This window comes from Aphelocoma coerulescens, chromosome 17, assembly GCF_041296385.1.
Source record: "Aphelocoma coerulescens isolate FSJ_1873_10779 chromosome 17, UR_Acoe_1.0, whole genome shotgun sequence".
Taxonomy (NCBI): Eukaryota; Metazoa; Chordata; class Aves; order Passeriformes; family Corvidae; genus Aphelocoma; species Aphelocoma coerulescens.
Genome location: NC_091030.1, coordinates 15,322 through 26,089, shown reverse-complemented (window position 1 = coordinate 26,089; position 10,768 = coordinate 15,322). Strand labels below are relative to the sequence as shown.

The following is a 10,768-nucleotide window of genomic DNA, read 5'->3' as shown; positions in this document are numbered from 1 at the left end:
GGCTATGCCAGCAGACATAGTTCTATCAGCCGACTTACCAAAGCTCCCCCAAGTTTTCGAACAGGCAAAACTGAGCCATGCTATGTACCATCAAAATATTCCTGCTCTCATCCGCATGTTCCATCTGTCGCGGACGCAGGCAAAAGCAATAGTGGCAACATGTCCCAACTGCCAGAAGCTACAGCTTCCATCACTGGGCATGGGAGTCAATCCCAGAGGCATTAATAGCGGTGAAGTGTGGCAGATGGACGTCACACATTTCCCTGAATTTGGGAGATTAAAATACGTTCATGTTTCTATTGATACCTTCTCTGGTGCTATGTATGCCTCTGCACATGCAGGCGAAAAAGCTAGGGACGTTGAAAAACATCTTGTCCAAGCTTTTGCTGTGCTCGGTATACCTGAGGAGATAAAAACTGATAATGGACCTGCCTACACCTCTCAGGAGTTTAAAAACTTCCGTCAGCAGTGGGGATTTCGACATGTTACAGGTATTCCTCACTCCCCAACCGGACAAGGCATTGTTGAACGTGCCCATCAAACCCTCAAGCGAATGCTGCTACAACAATCAGGGACCACCAAACTCAATTCACCTGTCCTCAGACTCAGCAAAGCACTGTTTACCATAAACTTCCTGAATGGCACCTTTGAGGATCCAAACCCTCCCATCTATCGTCATTTCCAGAACACCGGGAGACAGAAACTGAAGGAGAATCCAGAAGTCCTGATCCGGGACCCAGAGACTCAGAAAATCCAAGGACCATACAAACTTGTAACTTGGGGACGTGGGTATGCCAGTGTATCTACCCCTCAAGGACTGAGATGGATCCCAGGGAAATGGGTAAAGCCTTATGTCACTTCCTCAAAAATTAAGGAGGTTAAAACTGCCTCCTGGAAGAGACGCCGTAAAAAGGATCCTAATTTTGCACCCTCATGTAAACCCTTTGCTGCAGATTTTGATGTTAATCCCTTGAGTTAAGTTGCACTGTTTTGCACTCAGGTTTTGCACTGTACTCTGTAAGTCTTCGTCCTGATACTCCATACCATAGATGTCCTAACTAACCCCCTGAGTTTTGCTGGGGAACTAGTTTAAAGGCATCCTAGGTACTATCGAAGTTGTAGGGACGATAGATTCCAATTATGTTTTGCACTGTTGTTCTGTTACTGTTCTATGCACTTTAAGTTACTAAGAGTTACAACCCAGCTTTAAAGAAAAAAAAATAGGGAATTGTTGCTGCCTGTTCTGAACTTCCCCTCCCCCTCCCAAAGACACGTGCTCCGGCCACGTGCTCCGAGCTCCTTTGTTCGAAGCGCGGGCAAAACCAAATGTAACTCAAACTCTTCAGCAGTGTCTGATTGGCCACTCACCCCAGGTCCTCCCCTTCCCTCTTCTCCGAATAAAGGATAGTCGAGGGGAGGCTCCGCCCTCTCTCAGCTCAGCTATCTTCCTGTGAACATCTGTGGTTGTCTCTCTCTTTCTTAAGGCTTCTAACTGCAGGGAATTGAGCGGGCAGGGAGCTATATTTCTCCCTCTTTGCTTCTGCTGATGGTATTTGCTCTGCAGCTGATACAGGTACCGATTTTAGAGCTATTAAGGTGCTAGATCGCCTGTGCTGCCTCTCTGGGCTGCTCGAGGCTTTCTAAGGCATTGAAATACAAGCGCTAGCCGGTATAAAGCTGAAAAGATACCATCCACACATTACGGAATATGCAGCTCCCTACTACCGATCCTAGACAGACAGCAGGAATGGATGCTTTGATGGGGACTGCTCCCTTCTCTGATCCCAGTCTACAGGGTAACTTGCCCTCTAGCATCCTGCAGCAAGCTCAACAGGTCGGCATGGCTGCCCTGTTGAAAACCATAGAGTTGTCTGCACCCAGAAAGCGATATACTGAAATAGTTCAAGGGAAATCAGAGTCATTCCTCTCTTTTGTAGAGAAAGTCGCTGCTTCTCTTGAGAAGCAGGTTGAGGATGACGGGTTAAGACAGATGTTGTTAAGGCAGTTAGTGAGGGATAACGCAAACGAGGAGTGCAGAAAAATCATAGATGCCTTACCAGGGGACCCTGAGGTAACAGACATGGTCGAGGCCTGTGCTAAGGTGGGATCTGGGAACCAGAAAAGGTCTGCTTTGGCTGTGCTTCTGCAGCCTGTTCACTCATCTTCTGGTCGTGAACCAAAGCAACCAAAACAGGCGAAAAAACGGAAGCGGCCTAAGCCGAGCCAAAAAGAAAACACACCAATCCCCCAGTGCAAGGTTTGGCAGGCCAGGCCATTGTACGGGCTACTGTAGATCCCGGACTCATGCCGATGGTCGGCCTTTGTCGGGAAACTTCCACCGGGGTGCAAGGAGGGGGAATTGCTCTCCGATGCAGTCGCTCCCCCAGAGAGTGGGACAGGTACAGGCACAGGCCTACCCAGCCACCCTAGAGACAGCACCCTAGTTAAAGCCTTAAGGACATATTTAGAATTAATAACTGATGTAAATTTCTATTTAGGATTAATAGTAGAGTTGTTATCTTATCAAACAAAAAGGGGGAATTGGAGATACAAAAATGCTGCTAGCAAGGATTTTCTTGCTATTTTCTAAGTCCGTGAGAGACTTTTCTCTCTCACGGATCAGACAGGTTTGATGTCCACACCGCAGCCGCAGTCGTCTTAGACTCTAGCGGTATTTATAAGGTTCCCTTGGATGCATATGGACCCTTAGCCCAGGGATCCAGTGCGATGCTGGTGGGAAAACCTGACATTGCCCATCAAGGAATCTTAGTGCACTCAGGAGTTAATGATGCTGACTTCAAAGGTCAGATTTGCAATATGGTCTCCACGCAAAAACCCCCTGTAACTATTCCTGAATGACCTGCCTTGCTAAATTAGTGCCTTTTAAGTCTTGTGTCCCCAGGGTAGAACAAATTCAGGAAGATAACGGCAGTGGATCTACGGGACTTCCACAGGCCTTCTGGACTGCAGACATCTCTGACCAAAGGCCACAGATGACGTGTACCCTGGTCCTGCCGAACGCCCGTCCGCCCTGGACTCAGCTTCAAGGTTTGATTGATACTGGTGCTGATGTAACTATCATCTCCTTCTCTGCGTGGCCTCCCTCATGGCCTTTACCCCCAGTGGGATCGGCCATCGCAGGATGAGGATGAACCACACAGAGCTATTGAAGCGAACGGCCTGTGACGGTGAAGGACTCAGAGGGGCACACAGCTACAATTAGGCCTGAAGTTACTACCACTTCCCTTAACCTTTGGGGACGGGATGTGTTGGCAGCCTGGGGCATACAGATCGGGACAAATTTTTAGCAGGGGTCACTGTGCGCAAAGGTGCACAGTATCCTACACTGCCTTTGCAGTGGTTGATTAACACACCAATCCGAGTCAGACTCTGCTGAGTTAGTTGAATTAAGGGCTGTTATCATGGCTTTTCAACGATTCTCACAGGAACCTTTGAATTTGGTTACTGAAGCCGACTAGCAAAAGCTCGTATACAATTAATCACCTTACGGTACCACAAAATTCAAAGAATCCTGTTCTTCTGAATCACTTTCTCTCATTGCAATCTGCAGGCAAGAGACAACTGCCCTGGGCAAAAGTCTGGGTGTGGAATTTACTCACTAACCAGTGGGAAGGCCTGCGGGAACTTATGGTTTGGGGTCGTGGCTATGCTTGCGTTTCTACAGATACTGGGGTACGGTGGCTAGCTGCAAAATGTGTTCGCCCTGCCCTACGGCACCAGAGGCAGAACAGGCAACCTCCAAATGATGACCAGAACACCAACCATCCAAGTGGCCACCAGAATGTAGATCATCAGCCATCAGACTCTTCTGATGATGACCAAGATGTTGACTATCAGGCAGATGGTCCTTCTACAAGCAGAGACTGGGATGGTCCTTCCACAAGCAGAGACTGAACTTTAAATTTCTTGTTATGGAGTCAGATCGTTAAAGCCTTAAGGACATATTTAGAATTAATAACTGATGTAAATTTCTATTTAGGATTAATAGTAGAGTTGTTATCTTATCAAACAAAAAGGGGGAACTGGAGATACCAAAATGCTGCTAGTGAGGATTTTCTTGTTGTTTTCTAAGCCCGTGAGAGACTTTTCTCTCTCACAGAAGAGGTAGCAGGGTATGTAAACAACCAAGCCACCTGCAACCTTGAAAAGTCTTGTTTTTGGTATAGTAGAAAAATATTTTGACAATGGATGTTTTAGGATTTTAGCCAATCACCCCAAGGGGTGGCTGATCCTTTGTCCAATTAGACTATGAAGAAAAAAGTCTGTAAAAGAGTTTGTAAAATAATTAAATGAATAAATCTTGCTGCACAATTCCTGCCTGCTGGATCTTCTCTCCTCCTCCTCCCTATGGCTGCGGGACACAGTGATACACCCTAGGGCCCAGGCCTGCGGTAATAAGCCTCCACTTCCCATTAGGCTTTCGTACTGGCCACACCAGAGAATTGAAAGGAGAATGAGTATGAACTATTCCTCCTTGTTCTCGCAGCTCCTGTATCACTGGCTTGATGCCCTCTTTGGCACCCAGGGGAGGGGGTATTGTTTCACATCAGTTACTTTGCTGAATGGTAGGGAGGGTGCGGCTTGGAGCAGTCTGACGTTAAAACGTGGTGTGCCAAAAGACCACAGGAGACCCTCTGAGTCCTCCCACTGCCTCCCAGCAAGGGCATTCATCCCTAATAAATTGGTTGGAATATCTCCAATATGAATAGAAAGTTGATTTTCCTCTCCAGGCAAAGTGAGCTTGACTAAGGCCACATCCATAGATTCTGTCGTTCCCAAGGCATTTAAAACACAATATGGGTTCTTTGTTGGGACAATTGCACACCTCTGGGCATCTTTCTTTGTCAGCGCAGAAATTTGTCCCCAGTGTCAATCAGAAAAGTTACAGGTGCCTGTTTAGGGCCTGTAATAGCTGTGACCATTATATCGCCTGTTTTATTTCTAGTCAGCATTCTCAGGTACACCCATGCCCCGTCTCTTCATCCACTGACAAGGGGTGGGGTCTAGTTGCCCTGGTTTTGAGGAAGAAGTTGCTTTGACTCACTGCCCAGATTCTGAGAGAGGAGGGGTGCACTGGGTCGAAGTGATGGATTCGGTAGAATGGGTTTTCGGCAGTGCCAGTTAGACACTACCTTAATTTATCAAGGGGTAAGCCATCCATCACATCTCTGGGGACCCCCTTTTTGATACCTAATAACCACCAATGCTGACAGTCAGGGATCTGTTTTACATTCTCTGGCTTTTCACTATGAGGAGCCCTAATGTACCTGACACCTTTTATTTTTTTTGATTTTTCCTCTGGGATTTTTATGGGTCCATATTTTCTACTGTAATTAATCAGATCTTCTGCAACCTCACTCCATGTCCAAACTTTGCGATCACCGGCAGGTGAATTCGATTGTGAACCTGGCGGCTGAGAGGGGGTTGAGTTTGGAGTAAACCCAGGATCGGTAGATCCAGTTTGGTCACTTGGGTTTCCAAGGAATCTGTCCAGCCTCTCTACAGGACCTACAGCTGCTATGGTTTTTTGAAGGACAATTGATGTAGGTTTGAGTGATTCTGGAAGGCCTCGAATTAAAGGGGTCATCAGCTCAGGTTTAACAGGTAATTGCGTGGGGGATTCATACCCAGGAGTTAATTTCCTTTCACGGACCATTGCAGACAGGCAGGCGGCTTTGTGGACGCTTTCTAGAAGTTGATCGGGGGTACCAACTATAGCTAAAGGGTCTCCCCTTTCTAAAGGATTGAGTCCCCCAGCCCAGAAAGCTGCACGCGGAGTCAGGGACCACGTGCCACGTTTGTCTCCCGTTGTCAAGAAAACTCTGTGTCCCCAGTATCCACTGGCCTCCTGTTCAGTTAATTGAATTTGGTCTCCTCCAGTGAGAAACACTCGAAAGACATTTTCCGTCTCAGATTCGTGGGGGAGCCGCCCATGCTCCTTTTTTAATCTAGCCAATTCAGCAGCAGTGTATGGTGTTTGTTTAGCGGTGATATGCAGTTCAAAGTCTTCATCATTGATATAATTATATTCTGTTTTAATCAGAGGTCTCATACGAGGGCAGCACTTTTCCCCACAATTTTTCACTAGCACTAGTTCTTCCTGGGGGTATATTTGGTTAATGTGAGGAGTTTCCTTTTCCTCTGTCTCTTTTGGTGAGTCAGCATTCTTTGAATTCTTAAAATATTCCTCTTTTAAAGCAGCCCACAGCAAATAATTTTCATTCCTTTCTTCATCTAATTGTTTCTGTAAAATCTCCTCTAGGTTTTGAAGGGAATCTATGATTGCTTTCTCCTCAGTACATCGCTTAAAGTGGTGATTTATAGCTGCCGTAAGGCATGCTCCCAAAACAGAGCAGATTATGGTTTTATTTCGGCCAAATTTAAGCTTTGTCTCATGTTGTAAAGAACATACTCTATCAGTCACACTCTCCAAATTAAACCCGTTATTTTGAGCTCATGCTTCCCCTCCCGGAGAGGGCCAGGCATTATGTTTTGCTAGAAGAGCATAAAACGCAGCTTTAACTTTTGCACTGGGGTTTTCAGTCATTTTATGAAGGGATCCAAACCACCACAGGGAGGTAAAAGTTAATTACATTGCGACACACACCCAGCTTCACTGTGTCTCCCTTCGCTTCCCTGGGTGGGTGAAGAGACCAAATCTGCTTGGGAGGTCCTCCTTCAGTTACTTATGGTTGTCTCTTCACTACACCAAGCAGTCCAAGTTCACACACACCCAGCAAAAAACACAGTTCCCCCTTTTACACGAAGAGATCTTTTTGTGAAAAATGTGAAGGCAGAGCCCTCAGCTGAGTATGGGGTGCTTTTCACCCAGGCGTGTGCAGTTTGTGGGAAATTCGAGTCACCCCCCTTGCTTTCTAGACACCGCTCACCCTTTTCGGGGTGTCGGGCTGGGTGCGGCTGGAGTAAAACATCCTTCCCCTATTACAGACTACACACAACCTTGCAACCCCTTCTGTCTGTCAGATCCTGTCCGTGACGCCAGTTTAATGTCACGATCTGCTAATGCAAGCGGGGGTCGTGATGGTTCGTTTATCGATCTCAGAGTGTAAAAGGACACAAGAGATTTCAGTTTTAATCAGAACAGTGCACCTTTATTAAGTGCCCACAACACGATAATGCGATAGAGGAGAGAAAGAGAGAGAGAGATAAAGAAAAACAAAGTAAAAGAGTAGAGAGGAAGAAAAGGGGGGCAATAGCTACCAACGGATGAGACGAAGTCCTTGTGGTCTCCTGCCAATAGATTCATCTTCTTTCCATGGGGAGATCTCGGGCTCAGTAATTTCAGAAAGTCCCTTTATAGCCCTTTTCAGAAGCGAGGGGCAACTGGCCAAGAGGTTGGGAAATCTACAGCTGTTGTTATGGGGCCTGTTGCTTTGGGAAACAGGTACAGGACAGACGTACAAGACAGGTGTACAGGACAGGTGTGCAGGACAGGTGTACAGGACAGGTCGTTCCTTTCCACTTCAGCACAGTCCTTCCCGCCTGGGCAGCAAGAACGGCACAGTCCATTGCGACCTGCACTAATTTTCCTCAGGAATGCGTCCCAGTTCCCAGCGGGCACACCTGCAGGCAACACTTGGCAGACATCCCACCTCAGCCAGGCCAGGACTCCTGTGCTCAGTCTCTATCCTCGGCGATGATCATGAGGCAGATGAGGGATCTTCGGACCGTCTCTTACAGGCTGGGAAGGGGCTGGGAAGTGACTGCGGGAGAATCACTCCCAGCCCCTGGCACAGGAAGCCTCTGGCTGCAGGACACGGCAGCTGCAGCTCCTGGAGGGATCTCCTAAAGCTGCAACATCCCCCTGCCTACGGATTCTGTGAATACAACTCAGAGCATCTCGAGTGCAGGGGAGGTGAAATGCTCATGAGGCTCTGATGGGCTGAGGGTTTCCGATCACTCCCAGAATATTTCTAATGCAAGGATTTTGATAGAAATGAGGACATTTCCTGAGACTTTGTTTTCAGTTTCCTGCCATTGGAGAATGGCGGGGAGGGAGGATAAATATTAAAGGTGTTATGAATTTTGTCAGGTCCCTGGGACATCTGAACTGTTCCTTTTAGTGATCAGCAGGTGCACAGGAGATCCCTCATGTGCTTTCAGCCACTCCTGTGCCCATGGACAGCACCAGCATCACCTTGGCTGGACCCATCAGGCTCAGTCTGAGCTGTCCTTTCTCCAAGCTGCAAACAGAACCTGCCCGCAGCCAGTGCCCTGCACACAGGCAGGTTTCTGTAGGGCCAAGGAGAGTGCACAGAGATTTGGGGTCTGTGAATGCTGGCAGGGAGAGATCAGGCACAGGGAAACAGCTCCAGAGGAAAATCCCCAGGAAGCAGAGATGAGATCAGGGAAGGAGAGAAAACAAACCCAGCAATGTGTCAGGGAGAGTTTAGAGATCCCCACAGGATCCCCTCCAGTGCAGCCCCTCCCTCTGAAGAAGCCCCCTCCCTCCTGTGCCCCCCAGCCAAGCCTCTGCCCTCAGGGCCGGGGCTCCAAGGCGTGAAGCCCCTCCTGTGCAGGCAGAGCTGCAGCAGAGCCGTGGGGCAGCTCTGCAGCCCCGGGCCCAGTTCCCTCTGCAGAGCACAGGGCTGGGAGCAGCTGCCCGGCCCTGGGGGCTCTGGGAGGGGGCACCGCTGGCTCAGGGTGACGCTGGCCCCAGTGCCCGGCTCTGGGCAGGGCTGTCAGTGCAGCCAGGGCAGCAGCTCAATCTCCCTTCATCCAGTGCCAGCTCTGGGACTCTTGGCTTTCTCCCCGAGGTTTCCTTCCAAGCTGGGAGTTTCCTCCAGGATGCAAATCTGTCCTGGAGCATCTTTGTGTTATCTGAAAGGCCCAGAGAGAGGAGAAAAGCAGAGATGCTACAAGTGTGAAAATGCTGTCGGGTTGGTGAAATGAGCCAGGGGTGTCCTCGGCTACGAATGTGGTGCTGAGACCTTGAGAGAGGGACGGACATTTGGGGGTCTGTGGTGGATCCATCTGCTCCCAGCAGCACCTGGTGATCTTTAAGGGAAACATGGGAGGGTGAACATTCTGCATTTGAGAAAAGTGAAACAGAGAAACTCTGAACAGGTCAGAATGACAGAGCACCTCCCCTGAGTCTCCACTCATCATCTTGCCTTGCAAAAGTTGCTCTGTTCTCCTTGAGTGAAGCAGAAAGGTTGAGGATTTCTGATACCCAAGAATACCAGGAGAGATATGGGGGAGCTTAAAAACAAAAACCTCAGAACTCTTAAACACCAAAGGGTGTCTGTGTGTGTTCCAGGGAGGGTGTACAGGAAATGGCTTTGACTGTGGTTACAGATCTCCTCTAACTCTTCACTGTCTTTTTCTCTGTGGCAGAACCCAATGCCCGGACACAGCAAATGTCCAACAGCAGCTCCATCAGGCACTTCCTCCTGCTGCCATTGGCAGACACGCGGCAGCTGCAGCTCCTGCACTTCTGCCTCTTCCTGGGCATCTCCCTGGCTGCCCTCCTGGGCAGCGGCCTCATCATCAGCGCCGGAGCCTGCGGCCAGCACCTGCCCAGCCCCGTGTTCTTCTTCCTGCTCAGCCTGGCCCTCACTGACCTGGGCTCCATCTGCACCACTGTCCCCAAGGCCATGCACAATTCCCTCTGGGGCACCAGGCACCTCTCCTACTCAGCATGTGCTGCTCAGGTGTCTCTGCTTGTCTTCTTCATGGGAGTAGAGCTTTCCCTCCTCACCATCATGTGCTACGACCGCTACGTGTCCATCTGCAAAGCCCTGCACTACGGGACCCTCCTGGGCAGCAGAGCTTGTGCCCACATGGCAGCAGCTGCCTGGGCCAGTGCCTTTCTCTACGCTCTCATGCACATGGCCAATACATTTCCCCTGCCCCTGTGCCAGGGCAATGCCCTGGGCCAGTTCTTCTGGGAAATCCCACACATCCTCAAGCTCTCCTGCTCCAAATCCTACCTCAGGGAACTTGGGCTCATCGCTGTCAGTGCCTGTTTGGTATTTGGCTGTTTTGTGTTCATTGTTTTCTCCTATGTGCAGATCTTCAGGGCTGTGCTGAGGATCCCCTCTGAGCAGGGCCGGCACAAAGCCTTTTCCACGTGCCTCCCTCACCTGGCCGTGCTCTCTCTGTTCCTCAGCACTGCCTTTTTTGCCCACCTGAAGCCCCCCTCCATCTCCTCCCCATCCCTGGATGTGGCAGTGTCAGTTCTGTACTCGGTGGTGCCTCCAGCCCTGAACCCCCTCATCTACAGCCTGAGGAACCAGGAGCTCAGGGATGCCCTGAGGAAAATGATGGCTGGATTTTTTCAGCAGCAATGAAGTGCCGGTTTTGTTCTCCACAGCTGCAGTGTAACTCAGTGCAGGCCCAGCCTGTCTGCTCAAGTTTTTCAGAGTGGCTGTGTGTGTGCAGGGTTTCCTTTTTCATTTTGTGATAATGTTGTGCACAATGAAACTTTATTTATCCCATCATCATCCCATTACTGGGATCATTCATCCTATTTAGAATTCACTGCTTGCACCTCACATTTTGCCCACAGACAATGGAAATGAGGAATCACCTCCTCTGTGCACTTTAGCAAAATAAAGGATCCTGCAGCAACTTGTTGGTCAGAAATGCTTCCTTTGAAATCTCATCTGAATCTGGCAGGGCAGTGCCTGTGTGCAGAGGGGGAGAGAAGCTGAGTCCCAGCACAGCAGCAGGGCCAGGCAGCCGCAGCACTCGGTGCTTTCAGAGCTGCTCTGTTTGTCCTTCC

The 10,768-nt window shown here is 49.3% G+C and overlaps 1 protein-coding gene across 1 annotated transcript; it reads left to right on the top strand.

Annotated features, from left to right (window-relative positions):
- Positions 1–9,401: 9,401 nt before the first annotated feature.
- Positions 9,402–10,385, top strand: LOC138119798 (olfactory receptor 14J1-like). Its single transcript, XM_069031975.1, has one exon. The coding sequence runs from the start codon at positions 9,402–9,404 to the stop codon at positions 10,332–10,334; it is 933 nt and encodes a 310-aa protein (XP_068888076.1). The 3' UTR covers positions 10,335–10,385.
- Positions 10,386–10,768: the final 383 nt, after the last annotated feature.

What these genes read in the sequence shown, in the direction of transcription:
- LOC138119798 (XM_069031975.1), top strand. Translation starts at nt 9,402, where the DNA reads ATGTCCAACAGCAGCTCCATCAGGCACTTCCTCCTGCTGCCATTGGCA.